This window comes from Dysidea avara, chromosome 10 (genome assembly GCF_963678975.1).
Source record: "Dysidea avara chromosome 10, odDysAvar1.4, whole genome shotgun sequence".
In the NCBI taxonomy this organism is placed as follows: domain Eukaryota; kingdom Metazoa; phylum Porifera; class Demospongiae; order Dictyoceratida; family Dysideidae; genus Dysidea; species Dysidea avara.
This window is the reverse complement of record NC_089281.1, coordinates 30,454,892-30,482,415: the sequence shown is the minus strand read 5'-3', so window position 1 is coordinate 30,482,415 and position 27,524 is coordinate 30,454,892. Positions and strand designations below refer to the sequence as shown.

Here is a 27,524-nt window from a genome sequence, read left to right as displayed (position 1 = left end):
AAATAAATATCCTCCAATAGTTTTAAATACCTCCACGATTTTCAACTCGAGACATTTTCGTAACATGTACTTTTTAAACTGCGAATCCACACAGTAAAAGCTCACATCATTTTCCAGTACTACAAACGCCTTCATCCTCGCGAAGATTTAGTGAGTTAATCACGTGACACCAAAAAAATTGTTTCAATCACCTAAGTGCGAGGGAACGATGACGCTAAAATTTTACTTCGTTGTTAGTATAGTTTTATTTACTCGTATATCATCGAGTTACAAGCCAGTTGTTTTGCTCCATGGAATATTGTCCGCCCATGAAGAAATGGAGATCTTAGCCAACTACATCACGACTGCTCACCCCGGTACAGAGATTCACAACATCGCTTTGTATGAGAAAAGTAGCAGCGCAGACACGTCACTGTGGACCCAACTGCACGGAATAGTTGCTAAGATACGAGCAATACTTAAGAATGATACAGGAGTACATATGGTATGCCATTCTCAAGGTGAATCACCCATGTGGTGTAACTGAATAGCTATAATTATATTTGTGATAATGTTTATTTTATTATTTATGTGGGGGGAAAAGGTGAGACAGCAAAACTGATTAAGCCCAAACAATTACAAATAAGTGCAGTACAATCAAGATCTTACTGGAATTGTCAATACAGAACAACACTTTGCAGCTGCCAGCTCTAGGAAAGTAGCTCGTTATGGTCCTTTACTTTCAGACCTCGGTTAGATCTATTTTCGAACAAGCTGCTCGAGTTGCCATTCCATGCTCCTATAGGATCTTCAATGCTTGTTCATCATAATTGTGGGATATTACGGAACTTTTAACTGTTATTTAGTTAATGTTGTAGTTGTGTATTGTATTTTACGGTTTTGTCTTGCCAGGGATCCAGCTACCTGTGTTTCAGGTAGTTTGTGTACCCCTGAGTCTAGGCCCCCCTTACCTTGTATATAGCTATTACTGTATGTTGTCATTATCATGACGTTCACTACTACTTGAAAATGTAGTTAAAATGTTCGGTTCAATTAGTTGCGGTGGCAGTGAAATTCCATTCCCAGATGATTCTTGGAAAGTAACTTGTCATGTAGGTGGTGGTGTTTGTTGGTGGTACAATCAAGTGGAACAGATGATGATGTCTAGTGTGTCTGGTGGTGAAATGAATGTATTCTGGTACGGATAAGCCAATTTCTCCATGCATTATTTGATAGAACAAATTATGTTCTCTGTGTCATTGGCCATAAAACATATTTGTATATAACTATTAGACAGTTTATAGACAATTGAGTAAGTTCAAAGTGATAATTATCATCTGGTTACTGCACTACCTGCCATCATATTAAGGAGAATTTGTCATGTTACACCTTACCGAGATATTTTATAATAGATATTTTATAATACCGAGATATTTTATAATGCCGAGATATTTTATAATACCGAGATATTTTATAATACCGAGATATTTTATAATACCGAGATATTTTATACTACATTTTAATATTGTGAACACTACTCAAAATTATTTCATGGTCGTAGTATGACAGCATAAAAAGTTATGATCAAGCCATGCAACTACGTAGGTTGCTACTATTCACTGGACTGACATTGTATTGGTACATTCATATTGAATTTAGTTGGTTAATAATCAATACATTAATATTGAAAGGGACACACCCCAAAAAATATGTAAAATGCTTAAAATAATGTAAAAACAGTGATTTTCGTGTATTTTCGAAGCACCCACAACATTACATAGTGGTACCCACAAAAAATGGTCTGCTAATTACTCATATACCTCTAAGGAATACTCCATCTTATTTTCATGGCTGTAGCTACAGCGGATATTTGGGTCCAGCACAGTTTCTGAACCCGGTTCGTCATTTTTCCCAATGCGCAATGTATTGTGGGATTCACCTGTTACCAAGACTATGGGAATTCACCTTAAACTAATTAGTCTAAACACAAAAAACGGTCGGAAACATTGTGTACATGAATAATACTTCAGTAATTCAAGGGAATTGTATGAAAAGTTGTTGCCCTAGAGCGGGCCATTCAGTTTAAAGACAAATTAAGGAGAGCCGCTTCGAGAATAGTGCTGCATGAGTAACTTAGTTTAGAATGGCTTTGTTCTAGTTTCTGTAGGCCTATATAAACAGACACTACGTTTAACTTTTAGTGGGTTTCTCGTGCATTTTTGACCTTACCATTTCGGTGGATATACTAAAGATTATTAATCTAGAAATGAAGTAGGGATCCAAGCGATGAAAAGTAGTGAAACAAGAGGTGAATGATGGTATAATAGCATAGCTTAATTGTCCTGTTCAATGCTAAAGTAGGGATTTTCCCACCGAGCTATGCTGCTATGCCATACTTCATCTCTTGTTTCACTACTTTTTATTGCTTGGATCCCTACTTCATTTTTAAATTTAATCTACTAGTTTGTTAGGTTTTTTTTGTTATAGCATATCTGTATTAGCAAGAGTTAATAATATGGGAGGGGGAGTGTCCAATGCTGTATAGGGCCATTAAAAAAATGATAGCATGCATTCTTTGTGATTCCATCCGCATAACTCAGTAATTTGCTGCCGATTCAATGGGCGACAATTGCTGTTATCAACACTTTTCTCTAGTCATGTTGAGATACCATAAGAACGCATTCTTAAATTCTTTATCATAATCCTTTAAGGGAAATGGCAGGTCACCGAATATGCCATGTCACAATCCTGAGCTACGCTCGTCAAGACTGGTGGAGTTATTTTCTTTGTCTAGGGAGATGCTATATGGAGCTGAGGAGTGAGTGAACTGGGAGTGAACAGGAAATGTTAGATGAAACTGTGGACCACCAAGGGACTCCCCTCACCATCGAGAATTTTGGATTCATTTTCGACCTCTGAACTTGCATTTCTAGATGCTAATTAACGGTTGTACTGAACAAATGGAGACTGAGCCAGTTCCACCAGCTTCGATTTACATCATGCTCTGTTCCATTGTCACCGGGTGAGCTTTATTTAGAACAAATATGCTTGGTGGAAGAACAATAGTTTCCTGAATTAATATTTGCATTGGGATACACTGGAGACACGAAAGAGGCTACATTAACCGTTACACAACGGGAAGTTTACAATCACCCACCATTTGGGCATACTTCAAGGGTGCACTGAAAGCTTGAAAGCTTGTCACAAGTTATTTAATTGTGGGTTTCTGGCTCATGACAAAATCGTTTCTTTGGATTCTCCCATCTTGAAAAGCATTGATGAGGGTTATGCATACAGCCGATAATATACACCAATTGTGGCATCATATGCCATAAACGTTGATATTGCTACACAGCAGAAACTCAATAAATTTTTTAGTAGATTAACAAACTGATTTGCATACCTTGATTATATCATCTCCATATATACTTACATTACAAAAACCAAACTCATTGACCGGCCACTTCCTTATATGCTCCATCAAAGTTACAGGAAAAGTGAATTAACGACTGTGGGAAATACATGTAACCATTATCTCGGTACTGCAAATGCCCTGGAGTATCAAACTTCTTTTTTATCTTCATAGCTTGAAGTAAACAAATTTCAATAGAAAAGGCATGTCTTGCAGAACCAGAGCATTTTCTTGTATCTATGCTTCAGCATTGCACAGATGGCAGCAGCACCAAAATGGTCATCACCATCAAAGTTGTTGGCTGCCAGTTCTTCTGTTGATTTGCTGTTGGCAGCTGGGATTTTGTTTTGATATGTGGCCACTTGATCAAGGAAATAACAATATGCTCTAGCAGAAATTGTCATCATTATGGGATTACTTGTTGGAACTGGGGTGTCATGGTCCTTATAATACTCCAACCAGACGTTCCTGATGGCTGATAACATGGAGGGATTTTCATTATCAAACCCTCCAAATCAATTTCGGATAATTTGTACCTTTCCTCAAGAAGAAAAGCACTGCAGTGTGCATACCACTGTCGCTGAAACTCCATGCATGCACAAGTTCTTAAGCAATTTAAATTACCCATATAGATCGACGAAAGACTCACGATGGTACCTGGCAATTTCCAGCATGGGTTTGTCGTTTTCAAAACAATTCACTAGCAAATTTGCACAAGTTACCGCCTGCAAAGTGTACTAGCACATCACACTACATTTCGCTTCCAAGTATCTTTGGGTCTAAACACTGAAGAAACTTCATCAAACCCAAACGTTCCTTCTTAGACATTGCCTTTTGATGTACAATGTTTCTTTTTGCCTTCTTCATTCTTTTCAGTAGCCGCCTTTCCTTTACGCTTTCTGTTTCCAGCGGCAGCTTCTCGGGTAGCCCTTTGTTTGTCAGCCATGTTTCACGTAGACACCTCACGTGTAAGGATATCGATATTGATTCATCATGTTTAAAGCGCATGCCCTGCAAAAGAAAATTTTGACATGTTTGCACATATGATGGAATCACGAAGAATACACGCAATCATTTTTTACTATACAGCGTTGGACACTATATTGTTAACTCTTGATATTAGGGTACAAGTCAGCCTTCACCTACCAGGGGGGTCATATTTTCATTGTGCTAGCATTGTGAATACAGGGCATGTTAGAGTAAATAGATTGTTGAGAGGTGTGGTCTCCGTGCTCAATTGTTACAATTAATCAACCAAGATTGTGTTAATAGGGTCACATGGCATTGAATCTATCGTGAAGTTACAGGTATCTCACTGAGTGCAAGCACTTAAATAGATTCACAGTGTCTAAATATTCTGCTCAAGGAAAGTGTTGATAGGAAAATTAATACCTCAATATGGTTTCATTGCATGAAGAAGGACAAAGACAAGCCTGGTTTAAGATAAAAGTAAAGGCAAAGTGCAGAAGGCACACACTCATCACAACCCAAAAAGTATGTGAGTTTGTTATTGTTGTGTAAAATGGTGGCTGTGCACTACTTCGTTTGGCCTCCAGACTTGCGACTATGGTCAGGCGGGCAGGCAGACAGACAAAAATTCAAGTTTCGGTGTTTTTTTGTTGTTTTTTTAGCCTGTAAGTGTTTTCTTGTTTTTAATGCTGTATCTGATGTTAAATGGACTAATATTATTCCGTAAAAGTGATTTTTGTCTTGTAAGATGTTTCTAGGATGATTTTTGAATGCAGCATTTTGGGTGGAGCGCATCATTTTGGGGCGGGGGGTCCCTACTTGGGTGAAAAATGCATGCTACATAAATAATTTTATGCACGTTTTAATCGCTTCGGTAAACAGTGAAGGAAGATTCAAATTGAAATATCTAATATACCAATGAATTCACCTATTCACGGAATATATTTGTTTCGTTTCTGTACCATAAAGCAGACATGAGTTACGTGTGTTTGTTTACATTACAGTGAAACGTAACTTTATCATCACCATTTTTAAGCTTGAACAGCCTTCTTGCTTGGTAGCATAGGCCTGAATCCACAGTATACCTTGATGAATGCCCCAGTTCATGATGAATAGAATGACTTAAGTCCCAATAACTCTGTAGCCTTTATACTCGAGACTTATAGCCGATTAAATGAACACCTGTAACTTTTTTTTCATATAGGTATTGAGCAAATTTATTGTTTTGCTCTTTTTCTTGACTATAATGCCAAAAACACTTACCAGAACATTTAACAGCTCATTGGATTTTCCCTCTATAGACAACAAAAAAGTCATAAAATGAAGTTTGAGGAAAATTCAAACAGGGCGAGTTTTCACTCAGCAGGTCACGTATTGATTGATTTCTTGTTGGATACTATTAACACGATAATGAAAACTGCCACGATAACGATAATTGCATTGATATCTATTTCAATAATCTTGTTATTTAATTATCGCACAGAAACCTATAACCAATTATTAAAATTAATGCCGAATACCAGCAGTGGAATAAGCAAAAACTTTAGGGATTTCACTACTGCTCTTATGCACTCCTTACCCTTGTGTAATGCTGCAGGGCTGTAATACCAATGGATTAATAATTGCTTAACATATTTTGTTAAACAACAAATATTTTCATCATTGATTTATGGTACGTACATGATGCCATGCTGTAACCTGGGTTAGAAGACAGTGTACTGACTTTTAGGAGTAACGCAACATCAACTTGCTCCCAACCCAACAGAGCTTTCTCCTTTAGAACAAAATTTGAAATTTGCTTTTAGTTTATTCAAATCACATTCCCCTCATGCAGGTGGTTTGCTGTGTCGAGCAATGATTGAAACAGTAGTTGGTCATAACGTGCACAACTTTGTGTCATTATCAGCACCAATGATGGGACAATTTGGACGTGAGTTGGTTGGTGTCTTTGGCATTACACAATTTTATCACCCTTCCTCTCCAACAGTTACAGATTACATACGGACTATGTTTCCTAATTACACAGAGGACCATTTATACTTGTGAGCAGTAGTTTTCACCATGGAGATGTTAATATCATTGTTGTATTTACAGAGTAATGTATACTAAGGAAGTGCAGGAACATTTTTCAGTGTCTAATTATTGGCATGGTAAGGAATTGTTCAAAGTCTCTGTATTACTGGAGAGGTATTTCAGATCCATTTCATGTCAAAGACTATGATGAATATTGTAGTTTTCTGATTTCATTGAACAATGCTTTTCAGCCAGGTTAGTGGCCTGCATGTAATGGAACGTTAGCATCCTCTACAGGGTATAGGGATAATTTCCTGAGACTAAAGAAACTGGTGTTAATTGGTGGTAAGGATGATGGTGTAATCACCCCGTGGCAATCAAGGTATGTAATAATGCACTAATGCACCGTATTTCCTCATATAAAATCCTGGGCTTTTATTTCCTTCCCAGCATTTTTGACCAACGAATAGGGCCTTTTATTTGAGACCAGGCATTTATTTTGGATTTGTCCAACAACACCCAGCATTTAATCGAATTCAGGTGGTGGTAGAACGGGATTCCTGTAATGGTATGCATAGAAAACAGTGATACAGTGTGTTGACTATATAAACAAGGCTTAAAATGACTGGAAAAATACATCTGCATGCACGCAGACTTGCCCGAACTACTTATTTGATTACTCGTAGTACCTTCATCCCTCAGAAGGCTCTAAACTACAAGCAGCAGCAACAAGGGAAACCATTAATATTAAAGCCATTAACAGTAGACTCAAGTAATAGCCTGGGCCTCTATTAGAGACCAGGCATTTATTTTCCAAAGGGGCTGGAAGCTCCCAGTTTATAATTGAGACAGATGTTTGATTGAATGCGGCTTTTATACGAGGAAATATGGTATTATATTTTTAAAAGAGGTACTGTTGGGATCCAAGCATAAAGTAGACACATAACTATGTTGTAATAGGTACTACCATTAAATTGTTTATTTCACTTCGTTTTATTGCTAGGATCCTTACTTCATTTTTAAACAGTTTGGTAGCACTGTTTAGAAGGATTTCCCCCCAAAATGATGAGCGACACCCAAAACATTGCCTCTAAAATTCATTATATAAATATCATATGTGATGAAGATCTCCTTTATGGAATATAATCTTATGTTGAAAGTAAAAAAACACTTACAGGTGGGTCAGATATTAATTTTTTTTGATAGTTTCCTAAACCCAAAATTTAGTATTCCTGCCTGACCACAGTTGCAAGGCTAGAGGCCAAACAAAGCAGCACACGGCTACCATTCCACACCATAATAATAAACTCATGAGTGGAATGTGCCTTTTCTGGTTCCAATAAATGCCTGCCTTCTGGTCACATGTATATCATAACTGTGCTATAACAAAAAAGTTAAACTAGTGCTATTAATTGAAAATGAAGTAGGGTTCCAGCGATAAAGTAGTGAAACAACTATGGTAACGGGAAAATCCCTTGAGCAGATGGTGGTAACACACAATGTACCCACATCGACTAGATATACCGTCATTCATATTAATTTTCTTGTTTCACTGCCTTTATTGCTAGAACCCTGCTTCATTTATAAATTAGTTATTTTTTTATTGCATAGCTCCTCTGTACATGCTATGCCTCTTAAAATAATTATTGTACAAAATAGTATGTACAAGTTGAGCTGGATCCTAAAAAACAGCTAAAAATTAAAAGTGGATATTTCTCGGCATTGCATTTTTATGGCTTCCCCATAGGAATGTGTAGTGAAAATTTTTGATTGGCTATAAAATTAATATTATGTCAGACATTTGAATGAAAATATTTGAAATATTTGAAATATTAGCAGGTCAAACAGTACTACAAATGAGCCAAATTTCAAGATCGCATTCATGAGTTATTAAATGTTTTTTTTTGAGGATCCAGCTCAATGCATACATATTATAGTTTCTGTAATTGCATTTTAAAGACTGCAAGTCCTTCTACTAAGTCCTAATCATAAGGTTTATCAGTGAAATATTGCTGAGAATACAATACTACAACTAGATAGCTAATACCTTAAAGTGGAGCCTCCCTAAACAGTCTGGATATGCCCCTATAGTGTCAATACATATGGTTTCCTAGTAAGATCGTTGGAGAGGAAAGAGAAATACAAGGTGAGAAACACGTGGGATATCCAAAAGGCTTATACCACACGAGAGTTTTTATTGTGGCATGAAATGCTGATCATACACTGCATGGTTTAACCTCCTACCTTGCAACTGTCAGGCAGACCAAAATTGAGTTTTGGCATTTATTTGTGACCAGATCTGCGAAAACCCGACAATCACACAAGCCATGTAAAACCTATGGGTGAAATACTTGCATATTATTGAAAAAAAATCCATAAATTTTTTTAACATGTTTTTGAAGTGACTAACAATAAAAACCTGGATATCACTTATCTACTCAAGAGGAGTTGGAAAATCTTTGTTTCATTGCAGTAGACCCAAGGATACACAAGTTGTGGTTGTTTGTTTATGTCATGTTGAAGCAATTGTAATTGATCGATCTTTCTTCACAAATTTCACCTTTGTATGCAGTAAAGAAAGATATTAAAAGGAAAAACGTACCCAATAATCGATTCCCCTATTCATGGTGAACATGATGGTGCGAATTACAACTCCATGCGTCATTTGGTTCATAAGTTACAACCGTTTTAGTATGCGCCTGTAATTTATTTACCCAATGCTGGCTGTACAAATCAATCTTTCTATTGTTGCAACTTTGTAGGGCTGTAACTCCAAAAGTTACTGGCATATGAAGCTGAAACTTTTCCAGTGGGTACACTTGGCTAAGTAGATTATAAATATTTAATAAACAGGAATTTGAAAAATGCACCATTGTGTTTGGTTTTTGCAGATCTGGTTGCACTTATGCTTCTGTACTTGCTTTCATAATGGTAGATTTGACATTGGACAAACTAAGATTCATCTGTGATTGTGCTTTTTCTTTCGATTGATATTTCTATGATGGCTTTTTAGCAGCAGCATGTTGGTATACGCCCTTTATTTTATTATACAGTACTACCATACTGTATGTGTTTGATTCAACAAACACACTTTTCAGTCTGTTCTCTGTCTAAAGGTTTGACTTACCAACAATTCTCTATCACCACTAGTTGTTAATTTAATCAAAGGTGAACCTGACACAGTGTTCCTTTCTCTCTCTCTCTCTTACTTGCGTATTTGTGATTGGCTGAGCAAAAACTGATCATTTTTGCACATCCTTGAATTCCCTTAGGACTTGCTAAATCTGTGCACCATGAATCATCGAAGTATAGTGCTCTCCTTATACTTATCCATGTGCACAAAGAAGGTCATTTCAACAAATGAATGATGATGATGGTAAACTCTACCACATCATTAAAAAGTATATGTTCCTTTTATTGTTGTGCGAAGTACTTGAGTACTCTTCATGACCAGGCAAATCTGATGATGTGTAGGTTTGATTATAGCCTTGTTTCATTGCATACCGAAGTGATTAAAATATTCTTAAAATTTATGTGGCACGCATATTTTATTTCAATACAAAGGATTTTGCGACAATAATCACTCAGCCAATCACATTAATATTATTGAACCTCTTGCTATTGTATTGGTGATGTTATAGCCAGTTTGCTTTCTATGATCAGCAACTTTCAGTAATCCCTATGGAACAACAGGAAGTCAGTACACTTGTTTGGTATTAAAGTGATGTATTACACCATCCACTGCAGGTGTATACTAATGACAAGTTTGGGTTGAAGACACTTCATAAAAAAGGTGGCATCAAAATCTACTCCATTGATGGTGTAGAGCATACACACTGGAGACATAACCAATCTGTTTTCGACTGTTGTATTGAGCCATGGTTGGACTAGCCATGGTTGTGTACTGATCATGTACAGAACATTGTGTTATTATACTTTTTGCTTTTTGTATTATATGAACACAGTCATTATTTTCTTTAACTTTTCCATTAAATTGTGCATAGTGTGAAATCACTGATAATCGCATGTGGTGCTCATACGTAGAGTAGAGGCTGTTTCATCTTCCCTACCCATACACATGGCATTTCAAAGTGGTATCAAATTTTCATAAACACTTACATAATTTGGCATAATTATTATAATATCAAAATACTCTACTAAACCAGTCAAATTCTAATAAACCAAGTGATGTGCCTGGAAGTATATCTGTACCTAACAGCTGTGTAGTCACCGATACGATACTGTATGCGTCTGTTTTGATTAATATGGTCCGATGGCATCTGCTCTATATGATTAAATAGTTACTGACCCAAGATGTATTTACCATACTTGGAGGATTTCCATTGAGATTTCAGCTTGGATGATGTCTCTGATCATGTCGGTAACCTCATCCGGCATACATGTTCTCGTAGTTTCTACTATCAAAAGTTGCAAGTCAACCTGTTTATAATATACAGTTAGAGGTGTACCGATATGACTTAGCCGATAACTGATATGGTATATAGCATGGAAATTCTAAATTTAGTTACTAAGTGACCAAGTGGGACTGTAATCAACAGCCAACATTACATAAACAGGTGCTACTAGTAGAGCATGAGTGCTCATAAATAAATATCTGTATTGTTTACACATGATACCAACAGCTGATCCAATTATCAGTGCACCTCAAATTATAGTGTAATGTTAGAGAGAGGCTAAAGAGGGAACTCTGTGAAGATACTCAGTAGAAATTATTGCCAATAGTCAGGTAACTAATAGCTTTAAGAACTTCATCACAAACTCTAATAAACCGATCACACACTCTACATTCACACTTCACAGTATCTTAATTGGTTGTGGTATTGCAAGTATGCTCACTAATGATAGTAAAATCAAAATACTGTAAGATCCATAGAATTATGTAGTGAATTACTCTCAACTATAATAGCCTGCTGAAAACTAATATTGTTGCTTTGTCAAGCTTCAATTATATATTGGCAGTTCAGTATACAGTACATGCCACTTATTGTACCAGATCAGACTTGGTCTAGGGAGCATTTGTAATTCATGTTGTGTAATCTATTGTGTCAATATCACTGTAAATGTGTGGTCACTCTTCTTCATTGTAGGGTGTATCAAGTGATTTTAGGTTTTCCACAATCAAGGAGGGGTGGGAGGCATAGAGGTCAGGGGAATGCTCCCCCAGGAATGCCACATCACAAGATAGAATCTCCAAAGCTCTAAAGTTTCAATAGAGTTAACTAAAGTAGAGCATGCATAACCATTTTCCCATAGAAGTCTGAGGACGAAATTCTTGGAACACAGGTATATAGAGTTGGAAGCAATTTCAGCAAACTAAATTAAAGTTTGGAGCATGCACAACTGCTTCTCTATGGTGATCCTCACTGAGCTACCCGTGCTGAAACTTATCAAAATTAGACAGGCTATAAACCTTACTAGCAAACACTAATCAATAAGTCCCAGACCTTGTATCAATGTGTACATTATAATACATCACTTCTAAAATGAATACACTATTTGAGTAACATGTTAGACTATCTTCTCTAATTCTTTAGCATAGTGTAGTGTCTGCAGGATTAATGGACCACTCTTAATAAAGTGAGCTTCCTCGGCTTGTTTGTCACCACTACTGAACACAAAAAACTGCCCAGTTTCTTCCAACCTCCACTGCTTCTTGGCCTGAAAAGCATCCAATTGTTCCTGTGTATCAAGCCCTAGCACCTTAGCTGCCTCAGTCACTGATATCTTATCATAAGCAGTTTCGGCACATGTAGCAATCTCCTCTCGGATTGTTTCCATCAAGACATTAACAAAGAAACGATAATTAGGAGCAGGCAAAGAATCCTTAGATAGAAACACTTTATGGTAACTACCCTCCATTAAGTATTGTTCCAGTGACACTGGGTAACTGATGTAAACATTTGATACTTTTTCGTCAGAAAACTTCTCAACTGGCAATAGTTCAAGTTCAGTATGGAACTCAGCCAGCCTATTCTGTGCCAGCAAGTGTAGCAAGTTCAGTCCTAGTAAGTTGTACGTGTACATTGACTCCTTCAATATATTCTTGTAGTCATAATAATAGGATTTTAGTTGGGACATGTACCTCTCAAATAGCACATCATTTTCTTTCTCAATACTCCACAAAGCACCAATTTCTAACACGTCCCTTGCTAACAGTAAATACGCCTCGTCAGGTGTAGGTTCCCCAGCATAAGGTAGGTAATGTAGTTGTAACAGGAGTGGCTTCAGTTCGTTAAGAATTTCTTCAATCTTGTCTAACTGGCGTGGATTAGCCTTCCACGCGCTCAGTAAACTACTACGAAGGTTGGCAGCTTTTGAAAATATTTCAGACTCCATCTTGCTACAAGGAACATACAAGCACATTTCTAGGTGGGCTTTAATTAGATATTGATTAGAATCTTCAGAGACGTACTGTACGAATTCACTTCACTTAATAGCATTGTTAATATAACACAACGTAGTAATTAGTTAACTCACAATTCAGTCTCTCACAGTGTGACCCAGTCTCTCGCAGTGTCACGAAAGCCAGCAAATTGTCTCGTGCCACGTCAATCACGTGATCTAGAACTGGTGCCACGTGCTTGAATAAACAGTAGAGGTTGACAGTGGACTGATCTGGACTTGGAGATGGTATGGGAGACAAATGCATATCGTGTTTTTCGTGGTTCAGTCGTGTATTGTGATGTGCACGTGTTGTACATTGTAGGGTATGTTGATCTTATTCGAGCACGCTTCCGGATACGCCATATTCAAGGTATCCGGAGCTGATGGGGTGTCGCAGATGGTCCAAGAGTCTGTGCCAGATTTCAGTCAATTTAGCCAGTTAGTTACACTGCTAGCCTTCCAGCCATTCAAGACTGCAGCTAATGCACTGGACAACATCAATAATATTTCAGAAGGTATGTGTTGTGTTGTACTGGGCTAATGTTGGTTATAGGGATTCCACAAATTTACTAGAAGCTGCATACTAACCTGCATACGCTAAAAATTTTCCTGCTTGAGGAGACTGGACATCCAAAAATTTCTGCAAATATATTAGAAACGGTCTTTACAGAAGGTTTTAAGAATAATTGAAAGTTCTGGGGTGGTTAGTAGTGAGGACTACTTGTCAAAAAATCTCAAAGGAAAATTGATAAGAAGGTATGCTAATATAGCCTTAATTCATGAGAAACCTTGGTTCAAATTCTGTAAGTCTGAGTTTCATAGCTACAATATGGAGATTCCTTACACAGTACCCCCTATGAACCTGTCGATAATGTGTGTGTGTGTGTGCGTGCATGCGTGCATCAGCCCATTCACATTGCTATGGACAACTCCCCATGCTTCAGGACCAATCTTGGTTAAAGTATGGAGTGTTGCGTTAACATCTTGAAAGTGAGCAGTGAGAATGGGCCAAAGCACGCATATATTATTGACAGGTTCATAGGGATACTGTGTAAAGAATCTCCAGAATTGTAGCTATGAAACTACGACTTGCAGAACAAATCGTGACATTCCAACCAAGGTTTCAGGCTATTTTAGCGTACCTTCTTATCACCTTTCCTTCAAGGTTTTTCGACAAGTAATCTTTAATTTTGCTACTAACCACCACAGAACTTTCAGTTATTCTTAAAACAGACCGTTTCTGCAGAAGTTTTTGGACACCTAAGGAAAATTTTTAGCGTATGCGGGTTAGTATACAGGTTAGTATGTGGCTTCTAGTAAATTCATATTGAAGACCAACCTTAAAACAAGGTCTTATACAAAATTAAAGGGCTAAAGTAATAATAAAACACTGTACAAGGTAATTGAAAGTTATACAGATGTATCAATAACATTTATTGATTTTAATTGTTATAATATAAAATATGTGTACGTGATTGTAGAGGTGTGTGTGTGTGTGCTCGTGTTAATAAGAGTGACCTGGTGCATGCAGTATTGTTTGGTTCAGACTTCCGTCACTTTTGGGGGCTTGTCCGAAGAGAAGGAAAAGTAGAACCAGAGGGTCAGATTGCCGCGATTGCTGTAGAACCTGGAGGAGATCCTACGAATACTGACTGGACACTACTGAATGGGCCACTGAAGACTCGAAACTTTTTAACCACAGACGTTTAATCCTTGGTGACGGGTGTAGATAATGGGCACCCAAAAAAAGGTCCAGTGATAGTTCCATTTGTGAGTATGTTGTTGTGCATGGTGGCGGGGGGAGCTCCAGTATCTCAGTTTCCAACTGTTTTACCTCTGTGCCAGCACTCCCCTCACTTACTTCAGCTTGCAATCACTTCTTCTCCACTAGACATTCGTAGAGTTCATGGCAAACATCATCTAGCTGTGTATGTAGTGCATGTGCAAGCAATACTGCCTCATCGTCACCTGGGAAGAGGGAGGCTGGTTTTTGGGTGATGTTTTTTCATGGAACACACCCACACCTTTGTGGTCCCTACTATACAGTACTATCGTACTGTATGATGAGGACACTGAGTAAATTTTGCATACCCTACAGAAAATTTCTCCTGTATTATATAGGAGACATTTTGTGTACTCTACGTAATATTTCTCCTATAATATATGAGAAACATTTTGCGTAGGGCGCACAAAATTTCTCCTATAATATATGGGAGACATTTTACATACCCTACGCAAAATTTCTCCTATAGTATAGAGGGGTGCTGCTTGGCGTAGGGGTATGCTATTTCAGTTCAAGCACTCCTCTATATATAGGAGATATTTTGTGTAGGGGTACGCAAATCCTATATATATGGGGGTGCGAATCTAATTAGTGTAATTTTATCTTTACCCCTACAGTGCCTCTTTTGTACTCATTCTTTTTCCGTCATTCCCGGGTTCCGTTAATTGCGATGATCAATCTTTCACTCCATGAGACTCGAGAAAATGAGGTGAATGCCATTGGCAGCTCATTCAGACATGTGAACAAGTTAATGAGTCACATTCCATGGTTGATGAATACTCGAGAACGCTAAGTCTGCCAATGAAAGACTCGAAACTAAACTTGTGCCAGCCCGGGCCCTGCGCGAATTAATGGTGCGAGAAGCTGTGCAAGCTCAAGAAAAGGCAGAATTCGAGAGCTTTAGAGTTGTTGAGGTGGAGCGTGCTAAATGGGAAGTGTGGGAAGCCATTTAGCTGCGTAGCTAGACAAATGCAGAAGTAAAGGTGGAACCAGCAATCAGATGACAGTGGCCACGAAGGAATTGCCCACCGTATTACCACTGGTTATGTGTTATGAAGGCTCAATAATTGCAGGAGAATTGATCAGTGCTTTCAACTGGAGGGTCACATGATTGTGCATCCACAGTAGTTTCATGGCCACCCAATTCTTTTTGTCTGGAAAGTTTTGAGGGAAGCGTTTCCTTGGCTGTTAACCCCTGTACCATGCTAGCATATTCAAGGAAATCAGAATCGCAATTTGTGGGAATTTGTACATATTGTGCATGGGAAGCCATATGCATTCATACATTCCACAGCATAGATTTCATCGTGGTATACCCATGCAATGGATACCATAAACAACAAACTCTGCACAAACTATATTATGTATCTCTTCTGACATTATTTATGCTACTGTACACTGGTGAGCCAATCATAATAGTATAGCTAATATTGTAGTCATAATGTAAACCACAAATCCCTATTTTGACTTTTCTCAATATGAGTGGAGCATGTAAAATTAATCTATGTGAGAGAGTCAAAATCCCTTTTAAAGTTTTCAATTTTTTCATGTAATAAACAGGATTTGGCCTTAAAAGCCTATGCTCAGCAAACCCATACCAGCAACCTCAGCGCTAACAGCTTACTGCCAACAGGTACACTACCAACCTAGTAGTTCCTTGATATCCTAAAGCTCATACCGTATAGAGGAAAACTTTGGCCGGGGTAAACTTTGGCGAATAGCAAGCTCAATGTAATGCTATAAAGAATATGCTGATCTCAGTTGTGCTACAAATAATTGGTGGGTTAAAGTTGTAGCAATCCTCTATGCAGTAACAAGCTGTTCAACACAATTATTAAATCACCAGCTAACAAAGTGGTCACCAATAATTGCTCAAACCTCTGTTGATGAGGTACGAAATGTCATTGGTAACTCTACAAGGAGTGCTGAACTTCACCAGAAACTGCAAAGTGGCTGTAAGTTTGTTGGGAATACAATGTGTACTGTGCCTCTTTAACGTGGACACAAGCTAACCAAAATGTACAGTATGGTCATCATCTACTCCTTGTTTCAGTCATCAGGTACAGCATTGTCATCATTCACACCATGCTTCAGTCATTAGCAAGTCTTCAGGGAATTGCACACACCCTTGAAGCTCTGCAGTGCAAGTATGCTCACAATCACCACTAGGGTTCACCAGAAGTTGCTCAGAGAATGATGGGGTCTGTGCAAACTGCACACACGGTCACAGAGTAGCTGCACAAGGTGCTCTCAAGGTTCACTATTCTCTAAAGATAGGGGAGTCCATACTTCAACCTGACCAATGATCTTTTCACAGAAGCAGCAGTTTAGGGGTAGCAGCATCATGAATAGAGTCAGTCTAATTATTGCTCATGCAGGCAGCCAGACGCCTTTTTCCATTAACTCCAGTTGAAGCCTTAAGTTTGTTGTCCAAGTTTCTGCACAACACTATCACCTTATAATTATACACAATACACTTTCTTTCATAGACACAGAAAATTTCCTGTTCATAAATATAGAACCATTGATAGAGAAGACCAGGAGCTAGAGCTGCGCGATACTGTGATAGTATCGATACCTGATTTGATATTGCAAAGGAAAGTCTAGGTATCACCTGTATTGGGTATATTAAATTAAGTACACGTGACGAAATAATCTTGTGTCAAAATGGCATCCGAGCAGTCAAACACGTTAAAACTTGTAAATCTAATCTATGATCTAATTCCACTTCCTGGTGCAAGCAGTCAAGTTTGGCAGTACTTTGGCTTTAAAACAAAAGAAGGGTTGTGGAGCCATCACAGGTTAGTTTTTGAACTTGTAGTAGACTCACTATGGGACTTTCACGTTCATTTCAACTTATTCAGTAACCACTATACTAGTGACTACACCACTATACTAGTGACTACACCACTATACTAGTGACTACACCACTATACTAGTGACTACACCACTACACTAGTGACTACACTTAGGACGCTAGTGCTTGACCTGTACAGAATGTCTTGTACTAAATATAATTCTCTCGAAGTCGCGAACTTCCTATGACAGTGTTGCAGTGTTCTATAACCCACCCCTAACTAAAACTAAGGGTAGAGTATGCATATTGGTGATGCTCCACTGAGTAAGGAGGTTAGTGATGCACCGATACCGTATTTTGGTGGTATCGGACTTGTATCGGTAAGGCAATACCAACCGATGCTTTAAATGACATCATTCAATTACTATTCAGGATGGTGGCATACACAGTGCATCAATGATTAAGCAAGAAGCCAGCTACTAGCATTATTAGTACAGTGGAAACTGAAGTAAGCCACGAAATAAGATTCATTCAGCCATAAACTATATTATCTTTGCGTAATTGATAGGCACAAAACCAGCAAACTGCAGTTGATAAGATTAACAAATGTGTTTAGTAAGCTGGTTTATTAATTATTATTCAAATCACTAGCTGTTTCTTGTAGATCGGTATCGGTCATTTCCAGCCTTAAATGTATCGGTAGTGAAAAAGTGGTATCAGTGCATCACTAGTGGAGGAATGTAAAATAAAGATGGTGACCGAGTTTATCACCTGGGATCATGTCTGTAACGACGGAGAAGTCACTAGTGAGATAGCATGTGGAGCCTCTAGGCTCAGTTGTTTAAGTAGAACCTTTGAGCATGAGGTTCTCTCTGCCTGTAGCAGTTGTTTCCAAATCTGGTTAAATTTGAAGGTCTAAAAACACGTATAATATCAGTTGATATAAAAAGTGGTCTCCTATCACAATACAAGTTTGGTCTCTCCATTATCCAAGCAGTAGAAACGATTGTTCTATTAAAGCATTTTATTTAATGTGTATGTTCTATTAGAGTAATTGAAGGAGCTCTATGTAAACTGATTGCATGGGCATCATTCAACAAATGTACTTTGGGCCCAACTGCCCGATTAGTTGGGACCAATGAGTTGGGACCAATGAGTTGGGACCAATGAGTTGGGACCAATGAGTTGGGACCAATGAGTTGGGACCAATGAGTTGGGACCGCTGTAAATACATCAAGGGTGGAGTTTCTGAGGTTTCCAGAAGCCAATCAAGTATATTCAGGCCAAAAAAAATTGTGTATGGTATTAAAGCGAAATACTCTAATAGAGCAGTCAACTACCCTAATAGAACAATCAACTACCGTAATAGAACAGTCACATTTTACATAGCTTACTAGTACCATCTAGTCCTGGGCAATACTAGGGCTGAGCAATACTAGGGCTGAGCAATAGTATCGATAGTGCGATATATTGCGATAGTAAATCACAATAGTGATAGTAGACTAGTGATATCACACTATCGCGATACTTATGTAGTATTCACTATTGCGATATTTAAGGAGTAACTATTGTGATAGTGAAATTTTTACTATCACTCAGCACTAGGCGATACTGAAAATAATGCTATTCGATATAATGACAAGCTTATATTCACAATATGATTAAATATTGAGTATAATTAAATTTTTCAAGCAGTGAGACTAGTAACATTACATAACACATTATTACATCATATTATATAATAGAATGTGAAATGGTGCCAGACAACAGCTGGAATTTGCCCATAATCGAATTGTCTTTCCTTGTAAGTATTTATATTTCAGAAGGCTCAGTCTCACATATCAATGGTGTTTGGCCTAATTCCAAACACCTATAGCTTGTTTTATAGTTCAGTTCTACGTAATACATACCAGAAACAGCTTGCACATGTGCAGAAACTGCCTTATAAATACCCAACCGCCTGGTCACACTTCGACCTTTTTTCAAGCTCACGAAGTTTGTTGGTTGTGTTTCTATTATCTTCAATGGAAGCTACCGTTAATGAAATCATGTCACAGCTGAAGCTGTTGACAGATGGAATGGCATTGATACGTCAAGACGTCAACGGGCTGAAACGTGCAAGCTCGTTTCAGCCCAACAACTCTGAGGAGCCAGTCGACACAGGGGCCACGGATGAAACGGCAGACGATTCTGTCCCACCCCCTAACCAGCTACTCATTAGTAACAATAGTAGCCTGGTGACTCAAAACACTGGACCCGCCAGTAGCCAGAGCTCCTCGTGGGCCGAGGAAATGGACAACCGGGACCCTTTGCTAGATGACGATGATCCAGAGGCAGGAACTAGATCAATCAACGTTGTCCCAGTGACTGAGCGGACTAATACATTTCTAATCGAGACCTTCACCCGTAAGATGACTGGTGCTGAGAGACGTGAGTTGCGTAGCCACTACACTCTACCCTAGAACGAGCTGACGAGAACTCCCTTCCTCGATGCTATGATGGCTTCAGAGTGCTCGAGTAAAGTAAAGTCAACTGACCGTTCCCTGTTCACCCTACAAGGACTGATCCTGGAGGCCATTGGCCCACTCAATCAGCTTCTAAAAGCAGTGAATGACCCGGAGCCAAACGTATCAATGGATCAAATAGGTGATGTCGTCGAGACGGCAATCACCCTCCTAACTAATGCAGCTAACAAGACCTCGCTAATGAGGAGTATAACAGGGAACTAGGGCTGAGCGATACTGCCATTTTAGTATCACGATCAATACTAAAGCCACTATTCACGATACTGAATAGTTCACGATACTGAATAGTTCACGATACTTACAAATAAGTCAATCATAGCTTGTGCTACATAGCATATTGCTCAGCATTCCTGCAGGAAATCCTTATAGGTGATAGCAAACTAGCCACTATCATCATTGTTTACAGTAACAGTTATTGTAACACATGCTTGAGGTTGTTATGGTGTTCACACCTCTCTGCAGGGGAAACCAGATGGGTGGACTTAATCATTTACAAGGATTCTTAGCCTAGTACTGCATAACAAATGGATTTTCAATGACAATAATGTACAGGCATGGAATCACGATAGTTAATAACAAAATATCGCAATATCGATACTTTCAAAATATCACGATATATCGCTAAAACGGTAGTATCGCTCAGCCCTACAGGGAACTGGTACCTTTTGCTGCAGCTCAGGAGAGAGATTGGGCCAGTGCAGCCCCTCGACTCTTTGGTCCAAATTTCCTAAAGGAAGCAGCAGACTACCTACAACAGCTACAGCTGATTAGGAAAGTAAAGTCCAAGCCGACCCAGGTTTTTTGGCAGGCCCCCTCACCGAGTCAGGGAAGAGGGGGCAGAGGAACAAAGCCATAGAAGCAGCCACCGTACTCTCGACCGACCAACTTCAAGAAAACTCATCCTTTGGGGAAGAGAGCTCCCCCGAAGAAATGACTAGAAACTGTTCCTTGCACATAGAATGTTGTAATGGTGCCAAAGTCAATTGTTATTGTCAGGCCAAAGCAAATGGTATGGGGTTCATTTTGCCACCTCAGACAGAGAGTTCTCTGAGGGTGGCAGGCAGATTGGCCCACTTTGTCAACACCTGGAAGGTGTTGACAAAGGACAGCTGGGTACTACAGGCAGTCAAAGCCTTTCGAATTCCCTTTGTAGGGCAGCCAGTACAGGAGGAAGCCAAGAGTGCTTTCCTTCCCATCAGAGAAACTAGCTCAAATAAGTCTCTCCTTGTTGGAGAAAGGGGCTATAACCGTTGTAGACAGTCACTCCCTCAGGCAGAGTTCTACTCTGTCCTATTTCTGGTCCCCAAAAAGAATGGGCAAATGAGGCCAGTAATCAACCTCAAAGCCTTCAATCAATGATTAGAGACCCCTCACTTCAAAATGGAAGGCTTAACCACTCTCCGAGACCTGCTGAGGCACGGAGATTGGCTGATAAAGGTGGACCTGAAGGATGCCTACTTTACAGTACCAGTGCATCCAGATCATCAATGCTACCTCCGGTTCAGCATAGAGGGAGTAAACTACCAGTTCACCTGCCTTCTTTTTGGGCTAACATGTTCCCTGTGGGCCTTCACCAAGATAATGAAGGCAGTGGTGGCCTTGCTCAGGTCATGGGGGACCAGAATGGTCATTTATATCGACGACATTATATCAGAGTCTGCAGTGCAAGCGAGACAGCACTTGGAGGTATTAACTCACATCCTTCAAAGCCTGGACTTCATCATCAACACCGAGAAATCGGTTATGACGCCAACTCAGGAACTAGAATTCCTAGGCATGATGGTGAACACCGACACTCTGCTGGTTTCTCTCCCAGCAGACAAAGTGAAGCAGATCCGGGCAGAGGCAGTCAGAATATCCAACATGAATACCTTGTCAGCCCGCCTCTTGTCTCATTTTCTGGGGAAGCTCAGTGCAGCAACCCAAGCTATCCCCCCAGCCCCACTATTCTACCGCTGCTTACAGAGAGACCTACAAGCAACCTTAGCAGACAATGATCAGAACTACGAGGCCCACCTAACGCTCTCACAAGCTTCTGTAGAAGAGCTGTCCAGGTGAAGAGAACATATATCCAAATGGAATGGGAAACCTCTCAAACAGAAACCAGAACATGTGACCATCAGCTCCGATGCCTCACAGATGGGCTGGGGAGCAACCTGTGTAGAGACACGCACAGGGGGAGCTTGGTCTGTACAGGAACAAGCTATGCACATCAACTCCCAGGAGCTACGTATTAGCAGCCACACTTGCAGTGAAGACCTTCCTGAAGCATGCTTCGGAGATTTCGGTACTCTTTCAACTGGACAATGCCACAGCAGTGGCATACATCAACAACATGGGAGGCACAGTGTCGTGTCAGCTGACAGGACTGGCGAAGGAGTTATGGATGTGGGCTCTAGACAGGGACATTGCCCTGTCAGCCCAACACATTCCAGGCGTGTCCAACACCATAGCAGACATAGAATCCGGGACAGTTCAGATTGGATGCTCTGCACATATTTCGAGCCATCAAGGAAGCCTTCGGGCCGCTGAACGTGGACCTATTTGCTTCCAGACTGACGTACCAGATACCTTACTTCTTTAGCTGGAGACCAGACCCTCTGGCAGAAGCAGCAGATGCATTCCAGCAGGACTGGGGCCCTCTGAGGGGGTTTTCCAACCCACCGTGGTGCTTAATCAGCAGAGTACTGAGCCAGGTGTGCCGTCAGCAGGCTCAGTTGGTGTTAATAGTGCCGGTGTGGAAGGGCCAAACCTGGTATCCAGTGCTTCTGGAGATGTTGTGGGACCTTCCCAGGCTGATTGCCCCAGTCCCAGACCTAATCCAGAGGCCGTCAGGCTCCTGGATGGAGATGGCCCCTCAACTAGCCATGTGGCCTGTCTCCAGGAAAGATTCTCAAGTAGCTGCCTTTCAGAAGAAGCTACTAACTCCTGCTACAATCGTGGAGGGCCAAGTCAGCCTGCTTCTATGACTCACAATTTCGAAAATGGGCCGTGTGGTGTGCTGAAAGGGGTCACAATCCCATTTCAGGATCCGCCTCTGATGTAGCAAATTTTCTGGCAGAATTACACAGACAGGGCTACCAGTCAAGCTCTCTGAATGCCTTCCGCCCAAACCTGTATCCTCAACAACCATAGCCCAGTAGTTGCGTGAAGTGTTTAGGCTTGCTGGCATCGATGTGAGTGTTTTCTCAGGCCACTCAGTCCGAGGCGCCTTGACCTCAGCTGCTGCAGGTGCTGGTATCACCGCAAATGATATCCTTAAGGCAGCAGACTGGAGCTCAGACTCTGTCTTCAGGAGGTTTTACTACCGTCCAATAAATGACCCAACCTTTGGAAGATCGGTACTAGCTTCGGGTTCCACTGAAACATAGAGGTCATGTGGACTGAAGCTCAACTTCACAAGGAGTAGCTTGGAAGCTACAAACAACACCATTGATATGTGAGACTGAGCCTTCTGAAATATAAATTCCAAATGGCTTAGATCATGCAATGATTGCATGCTATTTGGAATTATTTGAAGATGGTGAAGTCGAGCATGTCAATGGTCCCACCCACCCATTCCCAGTATGGACTCGCTTTCAAAAGGTCGAAGTGTGACCATGCGGTTGGGTATTTATAAGGCAGTTTCTTCGTATGCATAAGCCGTTTCCGGTGCACATTACGTAGAACTGAACTACCAACAAGCTGTAGATGTTTGAAATTAGGTCAAATACCATTGATATGCTCGACTTCACCTTCTTTATATAATTCCAAATGGCATGCAATCATTGCATGATCTGAGCCATTTGGAAATAGCAAGTGTAGGAAACACAACCACTAGCCAGATTTAATTAGGCGATGTTGGCAATTGTCTAGACGATATTATTGTGGCTCTATAATTTACCTTGATACGATATATTGTGCAATTCAATATTGCGATATTGACAATATATTGAAATATTGCCCAGCACTAGTACCATCACAGTAGATGTAGTCTAAAATAGTATCTCAAGAGAGTGTTTAAGAACATTTTACCGAGGGGTACACCCTGAGAGCCCCAGAATGGCATCCATGTCTGTTGATGCTTCATACTTCACATAACACTAACTCTTAACTATTTGGCCTGCTCCTGATACTAAAGCAATCTAATCAATTCCTAAAATACGTTTAAAATGTCAGCTTCTACCCGTTCACGACTAAATTCTCAGGCCACTGGCCGAATCGCATCATACTAACCGTCCAGTACATAGAACTACTTAGTAACCATTTATCTAAATACTCACTATAAACTAAGGCAGTCAACCATGCTGTTTTTGTTTACATAACAGTAACCGCAACAAAGTTGTCAAACAACAAAGTCTAAACTTTAGTAAAAGCCAATCCAAACAAGGAACGGAACCCCACCTAACTTACAGTGCAATCCATTACACAGCTGGTTTCTTTGTGATTTGTCCCATTTTTGCTGTTACGCATGCGTATCTGCACTCATGCCCACTATGGCATAAGCAGCCGACTGTCAACTTTACCTGAGTTAAATCATTCTTTAAGGTTACGGAATATTTAAAATGCGTAGGCGGAACAAATTACAAAACTTGCTTTAAACCAAGCAGGGATAAATAATTTCAACAACTGTGTTGTGTTAGCAATATAACTAATTGTGCTTGTTTGTTTTTACTACAGAACAACAACTGTTCTTGGGTGTGTGGTCTACAATAGAGCGATGTTTTATAAAAACGTGCTGCCAAAAACCAGACTAACAGATTACTGAATCCTTATAATTTTAACACAAGTGACTAAACAACTAAAATATCTAGGTCCTGTGGAAGCGATTTTTTAAAGTTACTGGTTGTATAGATGTTTTATTGAACTTTTAGTAGTTTTTCGAGTGAAACAAGCTCTTTGAAGGCTTGTATCTCTGTCACTGGGAACAAACGCTTCCAACAGGACCTAATAAATTTAATATACAGTATCACTATGTCCAATAGAGCCTACAGCTTTTTCTGCATTTGGTAGTGGAAAAACATGGTAGTGACAGCTGGAGCTACTGGAGCTGAGGGGCTGGCTTACTTGTGTTGCTACAACAAATTGTAGTGCTCCACCTACACTGTAACTACATAAAAACATTAAATATGAAGGGCTTCACCTTCATTTTAAACTTTTCATGCTGCTAGACTAGTTTTATAGGCCTCTCAAAAAGTATAGGGGACTTGCAACATGACGTAAATCATCATAATTGCTAAGTAACTGTAGCTGTCGGCCATGTTTCGGGACAGTGTTTTGGCTGAAAAATGCTTTCTCAGGATTTGGTACAGGCTGTAATGAAGCGAATCAGTGTTGAGTTGTGTTGTAAATACCACCCAGCTCATTAAAAAAGGCGAAAAAGGTTGGTGAGTAATGTATTGAAATTTAATTAGCCACCTATTTCACGAAGCCAATGATAAGATCTTCTATTTTGAAACCAGCCCCGCTTCCCAGTGCCACTATACCCAGCACTTAGTGAATAAATCTCGTTACCTTCACTCTGACCCAATATGCACAATAGAAAGTTGTCCCGAAACATGTCCATCTAGCAACTGTTGCTTCACGTGTGCAAGTCCTCTAAAGTATCAATAGGCATTCAAAATTTTGAATCATTGCCCATGACTATACAGTTGAAAACTATTATTTGATAACAAGAGAGTGTTATACATCTATTGAGATGCCTGTTATTAAAGGTTACACTTTGTGCTATTACATAGCAAAGGTGCACTAGTCCAGGAAGGATCCGGTTGTACCAGAAACAGGACCTGTATGGGAGTGTCCACTTCAGTACTAGCACATCTTGCTATGAAACACGACTTACAAGTTATAGCAAAGCTGTTGGGTGGCAGTTAGTATTTGGCTTTGTACTTGTGAAAATTTCTTCAATGAATTTATTATTCTTTCTCCTTATTCACAACCTTTCTGAGGCTCTAATGGCATCCGTAGGGTAGTTATCACAACCTCTAGGGTAATTATCACAACCTCTAGGGCAAACACTAGCTACTTTGGCCTTGTTAGAATATGGTGCCAGTCACATCATTTGCAGGCCATTAGACAAGTCTTTTTTGGCTCATTAACGCTTTTTTAGCACTTGCCAGTTCCTGACTATTCTATGGCACAGGATTTCTTTGAAAGGGTAACCAGATCGTTTTTTCCTTATCTCAACACAAAAGAAAAATGCAGTCTAGCCACGTGAGGCTACACACACACACACACGCACATGCACATAACATGCACTACACACACACACGCACTACACACACACGCACTACACACACACACGCACTACACACACACACGCACTACACACACACACGCACTACACACACATACAGTATAGCGTACTAGGTTGTTTAAACGAAGTGTTGTCCACAATGCATTATCTGTGTCAGTATTACTCATAGACCTTGCCAGCAAATTGAAGAATTTTGATAATACCAGATAATCATCATTATAATTTCCTTAATTTAATTCTGTTCTACATTTTATAATATCAGATTACCTATAAATAGCTCATTCATGTCATTTGTACCATGTTATAAACCTGTTATGACAATGTGACCAGTAATCTGATCCTTATTATATGTAATTCTATTATTAATATCTGATGTCACTGGGTGTTAGTTATGTTGTCATTATGTACTACATGATGAAACTATGTATATCTCATTTTGGCCATGGGTGTATAGTGTAAACTGGTATCTGTTATTATTGGTGTGGGATAATGTATAGTGTCTTGAGTAGTCAGAACTACTTCACTTTCATTCTGTCTGTGTCATTAAATATTATGTTAGGAGCTTTTGTGTTCATCATCCTTTTTCTGTTGTAGTCTATTTTGTCTTCCTATTGCCTCTAATTGTCATGTTGAAACATTATTTATCTGGGTTCAAGTTAAGAGTTTGTATACAAGGAGTCTGTACGTAGCATTTCATTATTATAATATCATATTGCTAATGTTTTACGAGATAGCACAATAATGGCTTCGTGTGTTATGCCACACCTCCAAGTAAGCAGGTTAATGTAGTTATCATTCTCCATGATCATACAATGCTGGAGATCATGTGGTTTGCACTTCCTCACTAAGAAAATATTGACCAGAAACCAACCTCACCAGGGGCATCAGAGTAAAGGAGAAAGTAGTAAGACCTACTCTGATACCCTTGAACCTCACAACACCTTAATAGCCATGTTAGTTAGGGGCCCAGAAGTGCCTTTAGGCCATACCTATTTGAAAAATTGTTGCTCGGATTTTTTAAGGGAAAGTTAGGGTCAGTAGGTCAGGGGGGGACCATATTTTTTAAAAACCATTCCAAACATGTCATTCCATTGTTGACAACGAATTGTACGAGGGTACACAACAACAACTCCTTTCTTCACTATAACAGATAACCACGCATTAGCCGCCATTTCGGCTACAAGTCTGCCAACATAACAATCACGTGAGTTGTTTTTTTTGGTCTTTTATAAAAAGAGGGTCAGTCGGGTCCGAGCAACAACTTTTCAAATAGGTATGGCCTTACCTGACTGAAATACTTCCGAAAGGTTTCCACAAAATTGTGAAATTTATTTTCACTATTTACTAATGCCTCAGATGAAAAATAACTTGAGAATGGCTAAGACTAGCATTATATGGATATTCCT

At 39.5% G+C, this 27,524-nt stretch overlaps 4 protein-coding genes across 5 annotated transcripts in view; 2 read left to right on the top strand and 2 right to left on the bottom strand.

Moving 5' to 3' along the window:
- Nucleotides 1-200, bottom strand: part of LOC136269401 (BLOC-3 complex member HPS1-like) — a 150,460-nt gene extending 150,260 nt beyond the window's left edge. The window contains exon 1 of one of the 2 annotated variants that reach the window (XM_066064952.1): nt 31-200. In XM_066064952.1, the coding sequence (XP_065921024.1) occupies nt 31-135 (105 nt within the window). In that variant the 5' untranslated portion in view covers nt 136-200. The remainder of the gene's footprint in view (nt 1-30) is intronic. The other variant, XM_066064951.1, reaches the window with a different exon arrangement.
- On the top strand, nt 146-10,384 carry LOC136269407 (lysosomal thioesterase PPT2-A-like). The gene is made up of 8 exons (XM_066064966.1): nt 146-500; nt 6,195-6,290; nt 6,348-6,402; nt 6,455-6,510; nt 6,557-6,628; nt 6,671-6,755; nt 10,015-10,069; nt 10,121-10,384. The coding sequence occupies exons 1-8, from the start codon at nt 209-211 to the stop codon at nt 10,262-10,264; spliced, it is 855 nt and encodes a 284-aa protein (XP_065921038.1). The 5' UTR covers nt 146-208; the 3' UTR covers nt 10,265-10,384.
- Nucleotides 10,385-11,799: 1,415 nt separating this feature from the next.
- On the bottom strand, nt 11,800-13,026 carry LOC136269408 (26S proteasome non-ATPase regulatory subunit 8-like). The gene is made up of 2 exons (XM_066064967.1): nt 12,872-13,026; nt 11,800-12,734 (listed from the first exon to the last, which is right to left on the bottom strand). Exon 2 carries the CDS (start codon nt 12,728-12,730, stop codon nt 11,903-11,905), a length of 828 nt encoding a protein of 275 aa, XP_065921039.1. The 5' UTR covers nt 12,731-12,734; nt 12,872-13,026; the 3' UTR covers nt 11,800-11,902.
- Nucleotides 12,870-27,524, top strand: part of LOC136269405 (nucleolar protein 56-like) — a 26,958-nt gene continuing 12,303 nt past the window's right edge. Inside the window, exons 1-2 of the mRNA XM_066064957.1 lie at nt 12,870-13,024; nt 13,101-13,293. Of these exons, the coding sequence (XP_065921029.1) occupies nt 13,022-13,024; nt 13,101-13,293 (196 nt within the window). The 5' untranslated portion in view covers nt 12,870-13,021. The remainder of the gene's footprint in view (nt 13,025-13,100; nt 13,294-27,524) is intronic.